This window comes from Acomys minous (assembly GCF_964271855.1).
Source record: "Acomys minous genome assembly, chromosome: 17".
NCBI lineage: Eukaryota > Metazoa > Chordata > Mammalia > Rodentia > Muridae > Acomys > Acomys minous.
Window position 1 is genome coordinate 24,539,135 of NC_140500.1, and position 19,794 is coordinate 24,558,928.

At 50.7% G+C, this 19,794-nt stretch overlaps 1 protein-coding gene across 1 annotated transcript in view; it reads left to right on the forward strand.

The window, feature by feature from the left end:
- Positions 1-19,794, forward strand: part of MICAL3 (microtubule associated monooxygenase, calponin and LIM domain containing 3) — a 183,095-nt gene that overhangs the window by 88,274 nt on the left and 75,027 nt on the right. The window contains exons 13-22 of the mRNA XM_084766098.1: positions 699-895; positions 3,591-3,703; positions 3,800-3,862; positions 4,503-4,676; positions 6,155-6,238; positions 8,533-8,631; positions 10,326-10,382; positions 12,827-12,934; positions 15,564-15,671; positions 16,291-16,477. Of these exons, the coding sequence (XP_084622224.1) occupies positions 699-895; positions 3,591-3,703; positions 3,800-3,862; positions 4,503-4,676; positions 6,155-6,238; positions 8,533-8,631; positions 10,326-10,382; positions 12,827-12,934; positions 15,564-15,671; positions 16,291-16,477 (1,190 nt within the window). The remainder of the gene's footprint in view (positions 1-698; positions 896-3,590; positions 3,704-3,799; positions 3,863-4,502; positions 4,677-6,154; positions 6,239-8,532; positions 8,632-10,325; positions 10,383-12,826; positions 12,935-15,563; positions 15,672-16,290; positions 16,478-19,794) is intronic.

Genomic DNA, 19,794 nt, shown 5'->3' on the forward strand with positions numbered 1-19,794 from the left:
GAGTGTTTGCGGTTTAACAGGCTTAATCTAAGAGAAAGGTAATTTGTTTTAAATGGGGGGAAGAAATTCCATGAGGTCAGTAGGTTAACACAAAGTCAGGGCTGCCGGGACAGCGTGAAGTCAGCTGAGGGGAAGCCTCCGCGGCCCCTTGAGGAGCAAGAGCTTAGAGCCTGGAGGGAGGGCAGCTTCCTAATGGAGATAGTTGGGAAAGCACAGGGGGTTCCGCAGCGGAAAAAGCTTTGAGGAACGTTTTTAAATTTCCCCACAGGAGAAAGCTGAGTAAAATTTACCAGAACTGTTGGGACAAGTGACAATCTCAGGATATCGAGAACTCTGTCCAGACAGGGCTGTGTCACTGTTGGACATGAGTTTCCTCTGAGTTTTTTGGACAGGAGTGTGGGAACACATATTAGGATGGTTCCCCTCCTGAGTTTACATTAGAGTAACAAGTTGGTGTCCCTGGAAGTTATCTCTGTCCTCCTCCCCCTCACCTTCTAGTCATTTCCCCCCAAAGGTGTTGTGCAGTTCCTTAGTCGGGGGTAGGGGGCAGGAAGAATGGGGCTCCAGAAATGCTCTTCTGCTCCCCGATCCAGGGATGATGCCCCGGAGCTGAGAGACGACAGCAGCACAAGGTACTGTGTTCCGGTTTGAGGACAGTTAGCCCAACTGATTCCGTGTCTCCTTGTCCTGTTTGTCAGAGACTTTGATTCTTTGGATGAGCAGAACGTGGAGAAGACCAACCAGCTGGCCTTCGACATCGCTGAGAGGGAGCTAGGCATCTCCCCCATCATGACCGGCAAGGAGATGGCTTCCGTGGGCGAGCCCGACAAGCTGTCCATGGTGATGTACCTCACGCAGTTCTACGAGATGTTCAAGGACTCGCTCTCCTCCAGCGGTGAGGACCTGCGAGCTCAGGGGTGGGATCCCAGCTCCCTCCCTGCGTGGAGGTCTCTAGAGCCTTGCTTCATGAGTTCCTTCTCAGCAGTGTGTTCTTAACCGGATGCTGTTTTCAAAATCGTTCTCACTCTACCTATGAGGATGCAAACCCAATCTGCCCAAAGCTTTTTTCCTCAACTCTGCCACCTTCCCCCAGCCTCTCAGACTCATTCCTTCTGCAAAGGGGGCGCCTAATGAACTTGGTGTGTGTGTGTGTGTGTGTGTGTGTGTGTGTGTGTGTGTGTGTGTGTGTGTGTGTGTGTGTGTGTTCCTAGGGTCTCGTGAATATCAGGTAAGCTCCTTATAACTGAGCTACATCCCGAGGCCTCTGTTTCTCATCTCATAGACCTGGTGTTCCTCTAGTCAGTGCCCTGCAGTGATGTCCCTTGGTGCGCTCTCTCAGTGGCAGCTTCTGTGATGCTGTGCTGTGCTGGGTTCTCAGTAGTTCCCTCTCTCACGTCCCTTGCAACTTCTCCCTCTTAGAGAGTCCCAGAAATTTTTCCTTGGTCCTCCTCAGCCTGCTGCCTCAGCCAGCACCCAGTAAGACTCCAAAAAAGTATTCCTGTCGCAACCTGTTCTAGTTTTCTTTTCTGTGGCTGGGATAAAAACTATGATCAGAAGCGATTTAAGGGAGGGCAGGGTTTGCTTGGCTTATACTTCTAGGCCACAGTCCATCACTGAAGGAAGTCCGGGTGGGAACTCAAGCAGGAAGGAACTGGAAGGCAGGAACTGTGGAGGAACACTGGTGGCTGATTTACTCTCTCATTCATTTGCTCACAGGCGCATGGCTAGCTAGCTTTCTCGTACAGCCCAGGGCCATCTCTGCTTAGGGATGGTTCCACCGACAGTGGGCCTGAGTCCTCCTGCATTAATTAATAATCAGACAGTACCTCACACACGGGCCAGTTTGATCCAGGCACTTACTCACTCGAGGCTTTCTCTCAGAGCATGCTAGGTGACGTTAAGTTGACAAAGCTGCCTAGGACACCACTTATGGTCAAGTGTTGCACTTCAAAGTATTGAGCACAGTGTCTGACCTGGGTTTTGTTCCAGCGTGTCCCCTGTTTCGCTGGGTGGGCTACTAAATTTCCTTACCCTTCTATCTCCCTGTATGTAGAAAGAGTGGTGGATATCATTACACAGTGTTAAAAGCTAACCTTGGCAGGTGAGCACTGAACAATTAGTTAATTAGTCATTATTATTTCCCATTGCTAGTCTCAAAATCGAAGTTGATGTTTGTACAATATGAGAATGATAATCAGCAAGATGGCTCAGTGGGTAAAGGTGTTGAGCACCAGACAGTAAGAACCTGACAACGTAACTTCAATCCGTGGACCCCACAGAAGGGCACAAGGAGAAAACTGACTCCACAGAGTTGCCCTCTGACTCTCCCACATGCTTGGGTGTCCCCCTACAGATGATGAGGATGAGGATAATAATAGTTATTATTATATGTGTGTGTGTATATATATATATATTGTTGTTGTTGTTGTTGTTGTTTTTGTTTTTTTCAAGACAGGGTTTCTTGGCTGTCCTGGACTCGAATTGTAGACCAGGCTGGCCTCGAACTCACAGGGATCTACCTACCTCTTCCTCCCGAGTGCTGGGATTAAAGGCGTGTGCCACCACTGCCCAGTTATTACTAGTACTATTACTATTACTACTATTATTATTATTATTAGTAGTAGTAGTAGTAGTAGTAGCAGCAGCAGTAATTAGAATCCACAATTAATTGTGTCCTCTCCACACTGTCTTTAAGTCCATACACCCTTATAGGCACCAGTGTCTTCCTAACTAGAGGTGCTTTTTTTTTTTTTTTTTTTTTTTGGTTTTTTGACACAAGGTTTCTCTCTTTAGCCTTGGCTGTCCTGGACTCACTTTGTAGACCAAACTGGCCTTGAACTCACAGCGATCCACCTGCCTCTGCCTCCCAAGTACTGGGATTAAAGGCATGCACCACCATGCCCGGCTTTGGAGGTACATTTCTTACAACACAAACCCTGAACCTTGAATAGCCCTATTCATTGAGAGCCCCTCTTCAAACACAGCTAAGAGCATGGTTTCTGCAGGCCACCCCCAAAGCTGACATCCTTCTTTCTTGTACCTCTCAGCCCTCCACCCCAGCCTGAAGTCTTCTCCATCAAAATTGAACTTCGGCAGTCTACTCTGGTGGTCATAGGCAGAGTCCAGCCTTTACAGAGCAAAAGTGTGGGCTGCTGCAGCTGAAGTTTAAGGCAGCGGGCTGCAGAGATGGCTCAGAGGTTAAGAGCACCATCTGCTCTTCCAGAGGTCCTGAGTTCAATTCCCAACAAGCACGTGGTGGCTCAGGACCCACCTGTAATGCGATCTGGTGCCTTCTTGTGGCAGGCAGATACACATGCAGGCAGAATACTGTATAAATAATAAATAAATCTTTGAAAGAGAAAAAACTGCAAGGAAGGGTTGGCTTTGTGTGCATGCATGGAAAAGAAAGTGTCTGGACCTACGTGTGTGTTTTCTTTCCAGTGTCTGCTGGGGAGCTGCATGCCTTGTCCTAGTCTGTAACCCACTGGAGATATGCGAACTTCCTTCTTGCCGATCCCTGTATGGGGAGTGTGGGTCTGCTCAGGACTTTGGCACTGGCCTTAGTAAACATTGCTCACTCCTGTTCACAGACACCTTGGACCTGAATGCAGAGGAGAAAGCCGTCCTGATAGCCAGCACCAAGTCCCCCATCTCCTTCCTGAGCAAGCTTGGACAGACCATCTCTCGGAAGCGTTCTCCCAAGGCACGTGCACTCCAGTGTCCTGTCACTAGTAGCTGCAGAGCCGATGGCAAAGGGAGGTGATCAGGCTGATGCTGTCTGCGTCTTCTCTTGGTGCAGGATAAAAAGGAAAAGGATCCGGATGGGGCTGGAAAGAGGAGAAAGACCAGCCAGTCAGAGGAGGTAAGAGTTGTCGTGGTTGGTTGGTTGGTTGGTTGGTTTAAATGTGTGCGTTTGTATGCCTGTATGAGTTTATTTGTACCATGTGTGGGCAGGTACCTGTGGAGACCAAAGGGCAGGGGGTCCCGTGGAACCGAAGGTACAGGTTGTTGTGAGCTGTGTCTTGTGGGTGCTGGGACTAGAACCCTGGCTCTTAACCACTGAGCCGCCTTCTTCTGCGACCTGGTTTAAGTTAATAATTCTCAAACATTAAAGACATTGCTAGGTCTTTGCATAATCATCATTTATGAGAGGTTCCGTTTCCGTGTGCTTTTGCCTTCATTTTATTTTCCAGAAAGCAGCAAGGGGCGCACGTGCACACACGTGTGCTTGGGCTTTTCCTTGACGGGATCACACATTTGGCAAAGCACAGTAGCTCAGCTGAGAGCTGGTGACACCAGCACAAGTTTGTGTGCCCCATTAGTGCCCTGCATCCTAGGATCTTGCTAACTCCACACGTTAGAACTCTGCAGGGTGCTGTTCGATAGCCTAATGCTGCTGCTGCTGCTGCTGCTGCTGTGCACTTCCTGCCCACACACTGCAAGAAGAGCATCACAGATTCCCTGTGCCCCATCCTGACTCTTCGGTGCTTTCTACTGGGCAGGAGGAGCCTCCCCGGAGCTATAGAGGAGAAAGACCCACCCTGGTGAGCACCCTGACAGACAGGCGAATGGATGCTGCCATCGGGAACCAGAACAAAGTCAAGTACATGGCCACTCAGCTGCTGGCAAAGTTCGAGGAGAATGCGCCTGCTCAGTCCACTGGCGTGAGGAGACAGGTAAGCCCTAAGCTCAGCTCCTGGGTGGGTCACGTGATACAGGAAGGAAGCTCTCACTGCAGTGAGATGTGTCCTGCCACAGACCCAGACTCCTGGGCTGGGCCTGCTCTTATTTGAATATTACACCTTCAGGGCTGCGTTAACCTCACTTCAGGTCCAAGGAGTCTGTGACCAAAATCAGTAGAGAGCTCTAAAACACATTTCTCTGGAAGATTTTGAACGTATGTATATGTACACACACATACACACTTGAATCACAAAAGTTGCAGCTGGCGTGGTGGTGTGAAAGCAATGCTCAGGGAACTGAGGCAGGAGGATTGTGGGTTTGGGGCCATCTTGGGCTACATCTTGATACACCATCTCAAGAAAAGAAAAAGAAGATTATGGGTTGGTGGAGGAAATCTGAAAAGTATAACAGAAGCGACTAAGGCACCTACAGTTCTGCTAATTTTATCTCATTTCTTTCTGGACTTTTCTTCGGGACATTCTTGTGTTCGCGGTGGAGGCCGTTCTGAGGACGCCCTTCCTTTTCTGCCTTTTTTTTTTTTTTTTTTTTTTTTGACCATGGCATACCCCTGTGTCTTCTTAGCTCACAGGCATCCTCCGAGTGTGCGCACCCCATGCTCTTCACCGTCTCTAGCTATGGTGGGCGTTTTAGTTGCTCCTCCTGTGTAATAAGATAGGACCAAACACAGTTCACGGTCTTGGGAATAACCGTGCTCCCATGAGAAACGAGTCTTTTCCAGGAATGTGAGCCATTACGGTGTTCTCCGTAAGCCACATGTGAGAATCTGACAGCGCCTGTCCTGGAGTGGCCAGGGTCTTGTCCCTCCCTTGCTCTGCACAGGTCTCTCTGAACTGTGTTACGATGCACCCCGGTAACCTGAAGGGACATCGAGAGGGCAGGATTCACTCTCTTTCTTCGTCTTCTCCATTCTCACAGACCATAATTCCCCATGGGTGTGGCAGGCAGCAGCCCTGCTCTTGCTTCTCATTCCTGGCTTTGGGTTAGGGACTCCACTCCTGTCTTTTCTGTGTGTCACAGCAGAGGTGTTAGCATTCCCCCAGAACTGTAGAGATTGCTGCAGACTCTGCACCTCAGGGCCAGAGCGCCCTCCAGTGGAAGGTTGTGTTCCTCACTCATCAGGGGTGGGGGACGAAGGGGGAGTTAGTTTTCCAAATCATGTAGTAGTCTAGACCCCAGAGAACACTGTCTGGGAAAAGGACAACAAGAACAAGAGCCCATCCCATCATTCCACCCCCCCAACCTCCATTTCTGCACTTGCTTTTAGTTTGGGGGACACTGTTATTTTCCTTTCTTAATGTAACTTTCTAAGAGTTAAGTTAGCCTGCCCACCTCTTCAGTTTTCAGATGTGTGTCCACAGGTACCTTTTTTTCGTCTTCTACCTTAATGTCTTTTATTTTGTTTTGTCTCCATGTCCTGCCCCCACTCACACGTGGCCTGGGTGTGTCATAGCCGACACAAGAGCGTGGGGTCAGCCAGCCGTCCTGCTGCCTGCCAGAGCAGGGTCGCCCTGCTCCCATCCCCCAGTGGAAACAGGTAAAAGAACTGCTGGGGTTTAGAATGGGCTGCCACTGGCCTTCCACCCCATCCCTGGCCCTGGCTCTGGCCCACCTGAAAGCCTAGCTCAGCAGGCCAGGAAGGCTCTGGACTGTGAGGAGTGGCTGGCTTTGGGAAACACTTGACAGGCGATGCTCCTCTGATTCCGTGACCATTGCATTAAGGAGGCTCTTAGGAAGGCTTTTAACATGGTAGTGAAGGTAGTTGGAGGGATGTGCGAACTAACTCATCAAGGTATGGCACGTAAGCCCTTGGGTTTTTACTGCTGTAGCATTGCTCCCAAATTGGCTTTTTAGTAGCCTGTCTCCATGTGACGTTTGTCATCCGGGAGAACTGGGGAAGCAAGGCTTTCCGTATAAGGCAGGAAGATGGAGGGGAATAGGTGAATTCTAAGCTAGAGTTTGGAGCTATAAAGTCTTATTCTTCCCAGAAAGGGCCTGAGATTAAACAGAATAGCAGGAAGGTCGGGTGTCACCTGCAAGCGGGGACGTGTATGGCTCTGTGTGTGGCCTCTGCTGGTGCAGCTTTGTTGGTCCTGCTGGGAAGGAGACGACAGTGTGTGTGGCCCAGAGAGCCTACCGAATCTCAGCCTCTGTCCTGGTGAAGACCAATATGGCAGCTTGAGAGGTCACAAGGAACCTGGTTACACACAGGCTACTCATGAAACTAAGTAGCCCATAGCCTTGTGCCAAGTCCCATATAGAGACTGCGTTGTTGTTGTTGTTGTTGTTGTTGTTGTTGTTGTTGTTGTTGTTGCTGCTGCTGCTGCTGCTGCCTGTTCAGCTTGTCATCTGGCTCCTTTACTGTCACCATCAATGCAGTAAGATCCTGGCAGACCCAGGCTATAGCAGGATGGAATGAAAGATTAGTCAGAAGAGCCCATGGGCAGGTGATATGAGCCTTGGTGACCCTGAGCAGCAAAAACACTTTGTTCTTTGGGCTACATTGAGCCGGGAATTAGACCTAAGGGCCTAGAGGGGTGGCGCTGACACACTGTCCCTCACATTTTGTCCCTGTGGACTCTTGAATATTCTCATTCATCACTTTCAACTTTACCTTATGGCTTTGGCCTCCTAGATGTAGCTCCTAAAAGCTCGAGATGTGTCCAGACACTCCAGAGAACGGGGGCTCAGAGCCTGGGGGGCCCCCTGGGCCACTGCTGGCTGGCCACTCATCTCCGACAGGCAGCCGCACCTCACCGTGACTCACTGTTACGTGTCTCTTGAAGTGGTTCCTACTGAGGCAGGAGGTGTGGCAAGCATGGCATCCCTCAGCAGAGTTGGCACAAGAACCTGTTCCTGCTTAGGTCATCGTGTGGAAGGAGGAACATGGCTAACAGCTCTGCCTGCCGATGGTTTGGGGCTGTTCTTTCCAGTATAAACACTGCGGCTCGTCCTTTGCCCTTCCCCTTCCCTTTTGCTCTCAGAAGTACATCCCACAGACAAACTGCCATGAACCAGCAGCCTAGTTTTTGGGAGCAGATTGTCATGTGAGGCGGGAACACACAGTGGAGATGTTTCTCTGACCTTACAGCTGCCCCCCCCAACCCCCTCATCCCCCCCCATCCTCCCCCACCCCTCCCACCCCCCTCCCTGTACAGCAGTCTGGGTACAGGAAGCTCAGGCTCTCCTGGAAAGTACCAGAGAGGCCCAGCGCAATGTATGATTGTTTCTCCAATACTGGGAAATGTCTTTCAGAACCACGGACCGACCCTCGGAGAAGGGCGTATGTGGTACAGGCAGAATGAGGAATGAGCTTTCAGCTAGTGCTTAATTTGCGGAGCCTGTGTCCTGGCATTTGTAGTTTTTAGAACTTGTGGGTGTGTGGGTGAGGGGCTTAAGAAAGCGAGGCACTGATGGGGTGTGGCCACAGATGGCATGGGGGAACATGCTTTGCTATAACGTGACCTGGTGTGCGTAGGTCATGTGATATCCCATGGGGTCTGCCTTTTCTCTCTGTTTACGGTCATTTTTTGGGTCCCCATCTTCCCTGATAAAGTCCTTGACCCTTGACATTAGAGGGCATTGCAGCCAACTTCTCACCAGCCGTTTAGTTACCCAGGCTACCTGTGCTCTGATCCAACGATAGAACTAGAGACTGTGATAAGCCGTCACCCCTGAACGCAGAGCTAGGTGTCACGGAGGGTGGTCAAGGAAGGGGCCTCTTGAGATGCTTCGCAACTATGCAAATGCGCCTCATCCCTCCTGGAGCCGTCTCCACAGGGGCCCCTGTTTCAACCATGTTCTTTCTGTTTGTGTCTGTTGGTGTAAAAGCGACAGGAAAAGGAGCGTTCTCGGACCTGCCCCAAAAAAGTGATCACTCTCTCTCCTCCCCCTACTCCACCTTCCTGCCGGGCGCGCAGTGGCCAGCAGGTGATCCTCTCCGCATGCTCTGTGTCCTGTCCGTCCTGCTACCTGCACTACACATGTTAGGGACCACCCCGGTAACCCCTCTTATCAAAGATACGTTTTTCAAAGATCACTTGTGGCGGAGGCAATCTTCATTGCTGCAAGCGAACACTCCCTGTTGGGACCTCAGGTTAAGGCCCTGTGCAGTTAGATCCTGCACGTTCTGGTTCTAGTACGTGTCGTGGGAGGACAGCCACAAACCAAGGCGTAAACTATACTCATCTCAGACCCACCGCCCAGACGTTCCAAGAGGCACACATTTTTTTACAGGGCCCCGCTTAAAGTAGCCACATTTCACTTGCTGTCCCTTCTGCAGTAACGAGTGAGATGTGCGCACGATAGCTCCAGTGGCCTTCCTGCATGGGTTTGGTTCCTTCTGGTGCTGACAGCCTAGCCTCTGACTTACACAGCTTCGTCTAACCAAACCAGCCACCCGTTCAGGCTCTGGGCAGATCACTGAAGAACTGCCTTTGAGAGTGTGTGGCTATTGACCGCACACATTTATGGCGGACACACCTATACAGTTGTGCACACACAATGGCTTTGCTGACCTTCGAGCTGAAGCCCCATAAAACAAAAGGCCACTTCTGAGGGCAGGCTTTGTGAAAGGACATTTTCATAATGAAGGGTAGCCTATTAAAGGTGACCACTAACGATGCATCTGGTTTTATAGGCCTTCTTCATGCCCCTGGGCCTAAGAACTAAGCCACGCTACCCACTGTGGCTGCCCAGTGCCTCCTCAGAATACGAGCTCACAGTCTGAGCATTTGTTCTGCCCCACACAGGATCTCACTAGTTCTCACAGTAATTGTGGGCCAGAGGCCACCATCAGCTCCACTTTACAGTCTGAGGCATAGGGTGGCGATGCCAAGGAGTTGTGCAAGACTGCAGGTGAGCAGCGGGCCGGAACTGAACGGGAGCCGTGAGAAGTCTGGAGGCAGGCTCCGGGCTCCTGCTACCTGTGGCAGCATGTCAGCGGCAGTGGATGAGGGCCGCAGCCACCTGGGATGCTGGCTTCCACTTCCCCAAGGATGAGCATCTCAAGTCATCATTAGTGGATAGTATGGTCTTGCTGGCCCCACAGTTGCCATCTTAGCTCTTTGCTCAGCTCACCGAGGCCTGTCCTAGGAGTCTCCATGATCTCCCTCAGACCCATGTATTAACTGAGAGAGCTTAGTCTCCATGCACCTCTCCCTCCAGGAAACTGTGCCTTGCTCCCGTGCTCCTATCTAGGGCTTCCTCTCCACCCCGGAGTTTCCTCTGGGCTCTGTGACTGTCCTTTGTTCACCCAGTTTCCATCTCCCCACCTTTCCTTTCTGAGGGGTCCTGCTGTGGAAAAGCTTCCTTGCCAGCCTGCCTCCCCTAAGCCTTTCACCGCACGCCTCCAATCTCACACCACTGTTTGAAAGACACATTTCGTTCCACCTTTGTACTAACCGTAGTGCTTTGTCTATGTCGGGGGCCTCACTGGAGGCAGATGGGGGGGGGGGGGAAGCTGTACAGAAAATTGTTCCAGATCACGGGTTATGGATAGTCAGTTGGGGAAATCTGGGGCTGGGGATATAAACTCTGAATTCTTGCCTAAACTTCCCACTGTTACTTAGCGGGTCCAAACAGAGTTGGGATGGAGCTTTAAGTTTCTATTTTGTTGCCAACAGATGTGCAGGGATCTTCACGCTGAGAACCGTGGCAAGCAGAATCCCCACCATGAGAGGGTAAAAGAGCATGAGCCTGTGGCATGGGATGCTGAGAGCCACCAGCTGGGGCACGCCGTGTGGTGGGGCAGAGGGCAGGGAGCATGGAGAACCGTCCCTTCTCCCGGCTTTTTTTTTTTCACACTTGTCACCCAGCCAAGAGCCAGAACTCTTTGCTAACAGCATTGACCCACACAATAGCGTTAGCTGCCGAATGTCCATCTGCAGCGCATCCTGGCTGGGTGCTTTTGTTGTTACAGCGGGCCATAGTGGCTTTCCAGATCTTATCACTTCTATTCCCAAAATCCCCGGAGGAGCCAAGAAGCGATTGGTGGTGGGGAGGACTTGGAAAGGGGTAGCCTCAGGCAGACAGGCAGTGGGTCCGACAGTCTGAGCTCTTGAAGCAGAAACATGAAGAGGAACTGAGGATCTTGCCAGAGTTTGGGGAAGAAGTCAGATAGGAAAGTTAGGAAAAGGAGGCACTGGCAGGACGGGGTGCACAAGGCAAAGCTGTAGTTGATCTTTTCTTTTAAAAAAAAAAAAAGCAGAGAAGAGGTGTCACCGACTAAAATGGACCATCATGTCATTTTTTTTCCAATGAATGTGGTGACGAAGCCCCCAGTCTGCTCATTTTTTTAAAAGATTTATTTTTATTTATTTATTTAAATGTTTTGCCTGCACATACAACTGCACACCAGTAGAGGGCACCAGATCTCATTATAGATGGTTGTGAACCACCATGTGGTTGCTGGGAATTGAACTCAGGACCTCTGGAAGAACAGGCAGTGTTCTTAACCTCAGAGCCATCTCTCCAGCCCCAGGTCTACTCATTTTTACATTGATCCTGTCCTTAAGGATCTCTAGTGGGCTGGTATCTTCCAACTCACAGTGATTTTTAACAGACGTCTTCCCTCCCACCTCTGTTCTCTGAGAGATGTGCTAAGGTCCGAGCAGTAAGTGAGGTCACATGTTGGGCCCACTAGGAAACAGATGGTAGGACCATCTTCTTCACCCATGGACCAAGCTGCCAGCAGGACAGGGCTAGACAGGAGAGATGGGATGGAGGCGGAGGTGGCTGGCCTGTGCTCCCTCCCTGTCACTGACTCTGTTTTACTGCTGCTCAGTAGGGGAGTTGGTGTTGATGGTTTTTTAAAATAAACAACATCAGAAAAGGAAGTGAGGAAGTGAATTGAGGGTAAAAGGAAGCTGGACAGGAAACTGTGTGACATCCAGGACTGCGGTGCCCCAGCAGGGAGAGTAGTGGCCCAAGCGACAATAAGGCATACAGGGGCTTTTCTTTTCCCTAGAAGTTGGTGTTTATAGATTCCTGAGTGTGGAGCTCAGGCTAGACCTTGGGGGCACTTACGTTCTTTTCCAGGGCTTGTCCCCACTCCACAGTGCAGGGCCCCAGGACTGCCTCGCTCTCTGTAGCTCACCTGTACTCAGTCCCCCACTCCCACTGTTCCACACTCCCCGTGGCAGGGTGGCCAGTCAGCTCTTCTGATGAATGGTACCCATCCACAGAGATTGCTGCTCCTTGTCCCAGGTTCAGATGACTGACCGCATCCAACTGCTGTCCTCAGGGCCAGGAAGCTGGCTGGGCATCCGGAGCAGAGGGTAGGGGATTCCCAGATGCCTGCCATTCTACCTTGTCTCTGCCATGACACCGAGATGGCAGCTAAAATGGGGATGCACAGGATCTCCTTGGAGCTTGGATGGTACCTCTGTCCCCACTTCCCTGTAAAGGTTCTATGCAGACTGACAGGAAACTAAGACCGACATTTGTCAAGGCTGCCAGTGACCTCATTCTCTCTAGACCTGAGTTGCTGGCTACTTGGGCCAGCATCGAGGAAGACCTTGGCCACTATGGCTGCACCAGCTGAGGCCAGTCTAAGGAAGACAAGGACAATTTACATCTAGACCCTGGATCATGCTTGCAGAGGCACTTTAGCAAACAGAACAGCCCCGAACATGATCGCAGATAGAGCATCCCTGAGCTCTGGTCACAGGAGGGGGAGAAGGCGTTGGGCACTGTCCATAGGACAAGGATATAGCACACTGAGGCTCCCGGTCCTGCTCTCTGCACTGTCAGGAGAGAGCTAGCATGGGTGTTAGATCTCCCTGCACAGATCAGCAAGGGGCCTGGGAGAAGCCGGGGCAACCTGTCAGTAGTGGTGATGGCTGCACAGAGGGTGCACCTAGTAGGAGCCCCAAGCCAACGTGCTTATACCTCCAAGATGTGCTCCAGAGCCAGCCCAGCAATAAGCACTGGGGAGGAGCAAGTAGGAAGTGGACAGGAGCCATAGAGGAAGCCCATTTGTTTCTGGAAATTGGAAGGCCTGCTTTTATTTACTACATATATTCTGCCACTAAAGAGCAAAGCCGTCTGAAACTCAAATTTCCCATGTTTGAGGAAATGACTTCTAACATTCTCTGTGCTTTTTTCTCCACCTTGTATTTTATAGCCAGAGCCTGAGCCTTCGCGTCGGTTTTTTGTTGACCAGTGGGAGCTCTCCCTTAGTCTCCGTTCCTCCACCCGCCCTGCCTCTCCCTCCTCTGACTCCCTCCGACAGGTAGCATGGCCTGGACTTGACCAAAACCATCCTCTGCAGCCTCTGCTCACTCTACTTTCACAGGTGTCACCCACCTGAGGGAGGCTAGGAGGTCTCCGCCTTTGCCTGGCTCTCAGAAGCGCTGTGTGTGCGCGCACGCGCGCGCGCGTGGGGGGGGGCTGCCGCAGACACCTGTGTTAAAGAGGCTGCTAGCTTTCTTTGAGTGTTTCACACATCACAGCCTGTCAGAGTGAACCTGCTGTTAAGCTGTGTCCGATATTGACAGCAGTTTTCAACCTTTGACTGAAGACCGTTTTCATAGTCACGTGCTGCAGAATTTGGACCATGCCGCCACTAACTTTCTTAGTAAAATAGCGAGTGCACAACATTCTCAGGGCTTCTTGTACTTGTGTGTGGAATGTACCCGGCCCTCCCCACCACCCCACGCTACCTCACCCCACTCCACCCCACCCTGTGGCTTCGACCCAGTTCTAAGGAGTTTGTTTGGGATGGGACGGTCTGTCGCCTGCATTAGCCGGTCTAGAGATGTGTGGAAGCACATGCACGTGTGTGGTGTGCAGTGGTGTGCGCCCCGAGATTGTGTGACCCCCGAGATTGCCGCACGTCGACTCCCTCTTGGGAGTCACGCCAGAGACAAGCAACTTGAGTCTTCACCTCTCGGGGGATGCTCGTCCATGCTGCTACGTCACAAGACTCTGCACGTGCAGCCCTAGGCCATGGCTGATGAGGTGGTCTCTGGGCACAGTGAGGAAAATGGAAAATGTGACTTTCTGACCCTTTGAGGGCAGCTCTTTTTTTTTTTTTTTTTTTTTAGTGGTGGCACCTGCCTTTAAAGATTTATTTATTTATTTTTATGTATACAGTGCTCTGTCTGCATGTACACCTGCAGGCCAGAAGAGGGCATCCGATCACATTGTAGATGGTTGTGAGCCACCATGTGGTTGCTGGGAGTTGAACTCAGGACTTCTGGAAGAGCAGTCAGTGCTCTTAACCTCTGAGCCATCTCTCCAGTCCTGAGGGCAACTCTTAAAGGAGAGCTCGGCTCTCGCTTCTGCTCTCCTCTCGCCGTGTTTGCCTGTCCCAGGCATGCGCTTCTCCAGGTCCCTCATCTAAGAGGCCTGTTTTCCTTACTTACCGATGGACATCATCTGTGGAATTAACAGCAGGTGAAACCATATCCTAAGAAGTCTGTGTAGTTGAGTTGGGAAATGAAATTGATTGCGCAGCTCCAGCCAGGACTTGGCTGAGACTAGTGAGAAGTCTGTTCTTCAGTGTGTCCATTCCCACACTTAACAGAGCTTGGCCCCAGAGAACCTGGACATGCCTGGACGCTTGGGCCACTGGCCCTTTTATGTGGCTTTATAGATTTGTCCTTGAGGCCACTTACTAGGGGGCTGATGCATCTCTGGGATAATTGTACCTGCTGTAATTCTGCATCGGAATTAGCGATAACCTCTCCCGCTTGCCTGGGAGCCTCCCATCCTGCTGTGAGAGGTGTAGCACACACTGTTTCTACTGTCTCTCTAAAAGACTGCCCACACGACTGACCGTGGTCCCAGGACAGGGTCCGAGCTAGGCCATAGGGTCCCAGGCCTCTGTGAGCAAGGGGGCTCTCCATGCAGACATGGCGTGTCTCCTGTTTGTTTCTTCGGCATTACCGAAATGAGGGTGGGGGTGGGGGGTGTCACATTAGTTTGATTTGTGTTGAGGAACAGGGTTAGATTGCCTCACTGTGTAGTCCAGGCTAGCCTTGAGCTCATGGCAATCCTCCTGCCTTAGCTTCCTGAGTGCTAAGATTACAAATGTGTGCTTTGGGTTTTGTCTTCTTTGGTTCAACTTTAAAAAAGCAGTTCCCCCAGGGCCAGAGCCTCCTGATTTCCTGGGGGTAAATGAGCAGCTTCCTTCAGGGGAGAGCATGTGGCTTGGTGCCTCCTACTACCTTCCAGCTTCTACGTTTGGGCAGATAGATGAGCATCGCCTTTCAGGTCTCAACCCTGCACCACCACCACCACTACCACCACCCCTAGCCAGTCATCAGTGGGGAAATGGCCAGAGGAGGCTTCTTCCCAAAGAAGTCAAGGGGCAGATGCTGTGGGTTGGACTGTGAGGCAGGGGGGGCGCCAGAACTCTTCACATCTGTGGCCCACACAGGACACCAACCTCTGCAAGGCTCTGCCTGGTTTCCTTCTCAGCCTGAGGTAGTCGCCTCATTCGCAGAACTCCATGGGCCCTCTCCTAGCTCTTGCCTGGAGTTGACCCTCAAACTCTGTGAGCGCCCCCGATACAGGCCCCGCCCCCTTCCTCTTCCATTTGCTTCCCTTTTGTCTTCTACCTCCCAGTGCCCAGAACTGGGCTCTTGGGAAAACACGAAGGACCAAGTTCTTCCCAATGCTGCTGCTGCTGCTGCTACTCAGTGTGCACTGACCACCGTGTGGACCCTGGCACAGTGTCTCACTCACTGCCCACTTTCTGCTTGTGGGCACTGTGTTGGCATGGTTTGCTGTTGCACTGTATATTCAGTTTACACCTCTCAAAGATTTTTTTCCTCCCCTGTCTCCTCAATTTATTTATTTTTTTTTCCCTTCTCATTTCCCTTCATTTTGATCATTGTGTAATCTCCAACCAATAGAAGTATATAAAGATGTACACGGGCGGAGTGAGCTCATTGGCTGAGCAGATAGCCAATCAGCTTCAAAGGAAAGAGCAACCTAAAACCCTTCTAGACAAGAAAGAACTGGTAAGAGATATTCCAGGGGCACTTTGTCTAGCCGTGGCACTCTGGTGGCCAACCCTCACCCGCTCTGAGGGCCTTACTGAGTTCTGTAGCCACCTGGATTTCCACATGGTAGCTTTCTTGATAGTGGTCTCGATTTTGATGACTGAATTTCTAGGACTGTGGTAGACATTTACAAATGTTCTGTGGAAAAGCACTTTACTCTTTAAAGAGGGTCCCTCCAGTATGCGGGGATGCGCACACGTGTGTGCATGCACATGGGCACCAAAGATGATGTGCTTTCATTCTATCCCTGAGGCAAAACCCTGGCAGACTAGTTGGTTTGACTGCTACGAAGTTCTGAAAACTTGGGTCCTTCACCAAGGGCATGTCTTGGTTATTGGTCATCAGGTTCAGACCCCGGCTTGTACTCAGGGTCCTCGGGAGGGGCTTTGTGGGGTGAAGCGGCTACGAGAGCTGCTCTTTGGGAGAGCCACAAATAGAGCATTTGTAGGCATTCAGAACCCACAGTCTGTGTCCACATGACCTGAGTCATCTTCACCCACAGAGGGCTTGTATGGCCCTGAGAGAGGCCGCAAGTCTGACGTACGCCTCCTCTGCTCCTCCCCCCCCCCAAAAACAGGGCTCCATAAAGAAAGAGTTCCCACAGAACTTGGGGGGCAGCGACACGTGCTACTTCTGCCAAAAGCGGGTCTATGTGATGGAGAGGCTGAGTGCCGAGGGCAAGTTCTTCCATCGCAGCTGCTTCAAATGCGAGTACTGTGCCACCACACTGCGCCTGTCAGCGTACGCCTACGACATCGAGGACGGTGAGTCTTCCTGCACATCGGTGACGTCGGCAGCTGAGCGGGACACCACTTGCTTCTTCTGAGCCACAGATGCTTGGGCCCTTGCTGTATTTTTCTCTTTTTTGTTTTCTCTATACTAACCCTTCTTGGCCATCTCTTTCCTTTTTTTTTTTTTTTTTTTCTCCTGAGACTCTTAAAAATACTTTTTGCGGTCACCAGAACGATACAGCTCTGCCTGACAAGGAGGTGGTGAGATGGTGGCATAAATGTCACCTCCCTCATTTCACACACTCACTTTCTTACTCACATGAGACTCTGGAGGCTAAAAGGGCCATGATAAGGGTCCCTAGAACTTACGGTTCTTGTCTAAGATTGATGACAGCAACCAAAATAGATCCCAGACCTTATGGAGCAGATAGAAATGCCCAAGCCGAGCCTTGACACCTCCCTCTGGCTTTAGCACGCATGGGGCCCAGGTCTACTGGCTTGACTGGAAAGACCTTAGTTAGAAGGTGAAGAAGTGTGCCAACAAATAACAGCCAGCGGTCATCTGAAGAGTCTTTGTGTGTGTGTGTGTGTGTGTGTGTGTGTGTGTGTGTGTGTGTGTGTGTGTGTGTGTAAGACAGGGTTTCTTCTAGACCAGGCTGGCCTCGATCTCACAGCAGTCCTTCTGCCTCTGCCTCCCAAGTGCTGGGATCAAAGACGTGCGCCACCCGTACCTGGCTCTCTCAAGATTCTTAAAGGAATGCCAATAGGTACCCAAAGGCATTTATGAATTCTGCGGCCATCCCTACAGGATACTGAGGAATCCGAGGGAGGTGGTTTAATTTGTCTAAAAGTAATAGAGAGACCAAGATGAGCAGGAAAGGAAACTGGATCCCCATGGGGATGGTGCAAAGCCCACGGCTCAACAGGCGGTATGTTTACTGAGACCAGAAACCGATGGCAGAGAGAGCCCACATAATTAACGTCACTGCGGTCACCCAGACCCTCCTAAGACCGGAACTCAAGACAGCTACTGCTCTGTCACAAAGAAAAGGCAGGGCCAAGTGCTGAAGTCTGAGCATCACAGCTGTGAGGGGCCAAGTGTTGAGCTCTTAGCATCCCAGCTGAGGCCTTCTTCCTGCATTAGCAAAGATACTGGTTGCTAATCCGAGGAAGGTAATCTGTTAGCGCCAGGTTTTCCATTCCGCTCTCACGCACGTCCTTTCTCTCTGGTCAGCACCTTTGATTCCAAGGAGACAGGTTGACAGGTGGGACGCCACCTGTCCTTGATACCCAGGTCATTTTTGTTAGCCTTTTACCTTGGCGTGTGCCTGGGAAGAAGATCCCTCGGGGTCTAGCCAAGTTGTTCATATTGATGGTTTTGCCCATAAGGACACACTCACCTTCTCTTTTTTTTTTTTTTTTTTTTTTTTTTTTGCCTTCTCTTGAGAGAATAGATAAAACATAAATGTGCTTCTAGGGATAATCAACTTATATAAAAATAAAACCTTTATTTTGGCTCACAGGTTAGGTTTTAGTCTACGACAGTTGGTCTTCTCTCCGCTGTGGCAAGGCAGCAGGAGGCGGGCGTGTACAGCAGAGCAGGTGTGCTCACCTCATTACCCAGAAGCCAGAGAGCGAGAGAGGAAGGGACCACAGTCCCACTGACTTAATGTCTCCAGGAGCCTTTGTTTACCACACAGCCTGGCACACTCGGTTTGGGTGCACACAGCTCACATGACACCAAGCACACGGATCTCAGTTTCATCCCCCAAGACACCATTATGCCACAGGACCTTGCTTGAGCTGTCATGTTGGGATGGGCTTCTTGGCCTTCCTGTCCCCACACGCCCTCTCCCCCCTCAGAGGTCTCTCCAGACCTCAGGCCACCTGCTGCAGGTGTGCCCACCGAATTCCAGTGGCACCACCTGCTGCAGGTGTGCCCACATGTTTACTTCTTATGCATGCTGAGCCACGTGTCTCTGCACCAGCCGGCTAAAGTGCTTGTCTACCTTGATGGAGACCCAGCGTCCATGTTACCCATGTCATTAAGTGACACTCATAAGCAGTTGGATAAATGCCAGTTCACACTGGGCCTGCCTGACAGACACCTGTGTACTCCCTTTCCCGGGCAATCAATTTGATTGTCAAGATTGCTCACTTTATCGAGTAGTCTATCACTTATAAGGAATCCACGGTGTCAGCCTAGCGGGCTTTCCTGTGACAGGAGCCATAGTGCAGTGGCAGACAGTGCAGGCTCTGGAGCCAGTCTTGAGCCTGAGATGCTCGGACCAGGAAACCTTGGCAGCTTAGCCAGGTTGTGCCTCACCCATGAAAGGGCTGTGTGAGGATTAACTGAAGGAATAGATGTAGAGCTATCAGAATAGTGTCCGACACACAGTGGATGTTAGATAAAAATTAGAGGGTTTTTTTTAAAAATAATTCATTCAAAAAGCACAAGTAATTGAGTTTGGGAAAGAGAATAAGAAACTGCATTAAAGCCAGCTATAATGGCATGTTCCTGTAATCCCAGCACTTAAATGGTGGGGGCAGGAAGGTGAGGTTCAAGGCCAGGGTGGGCTACATGAATCCATACCTCCAAAATGAAGGAAGCATTAGTACTTACTGGAGCACATACAACTCATGGCTGTGACAGAGAGCCAGGTCTGTCCGTCTCCTGTGGCAGGAAGTGAGCTCTACAAGGCTGGCTAGACTGAAGGTTGGCATAGTGCCTAAACTGAGATCTCATGTCAGCTGTGCCCTTGCACCGTGTCCTGCCTTCCTAGAGAAAGCGGGTTTTCTGGAACGTTCTTGGAAGTTACCTTTTGGCTAGGATCTGAGCCTTGTTTCTGAAACTTAAACCCTTGTATTTTGTTACGATATGGAGCAAGGTCCAGTGCTGGCCATCTGGGAGTCAGAGTTTATAATCTGGGGTTCTATCTTAGAGGCAAAAATATAAAGGATGCAACAATAAGTAACTAGTGTCCTCTCACTGTGAGCCTCGGGCCAGTGAGAAGGCTCAGCTGGTGGCGGAGGTGCTTGTGGCCGTGCTGACGACCTGAGTTTGATTCCTTGAGACCCATATGGTGGAAGCAGAAAACCAATTCCTAGAAATTGTTCGCTGACCTCCACACGTGCCCACCCATGTGTACCTCCACACAAATACACACACACACACACAAATAAGTAGATAGATATAAAATTTTTAACATTTTAAAAATAAGCAAGCTTCATGATTAAAAACTGAGGTCAGACTGATGTGTAAGCTTTAGAGTTATGTCTCCCTTCTAAGTAACAGTCGCAGAGAAGGCCTTCTTCCTTCAAGATCACAGCAGTCCCCCATAATGGCCATG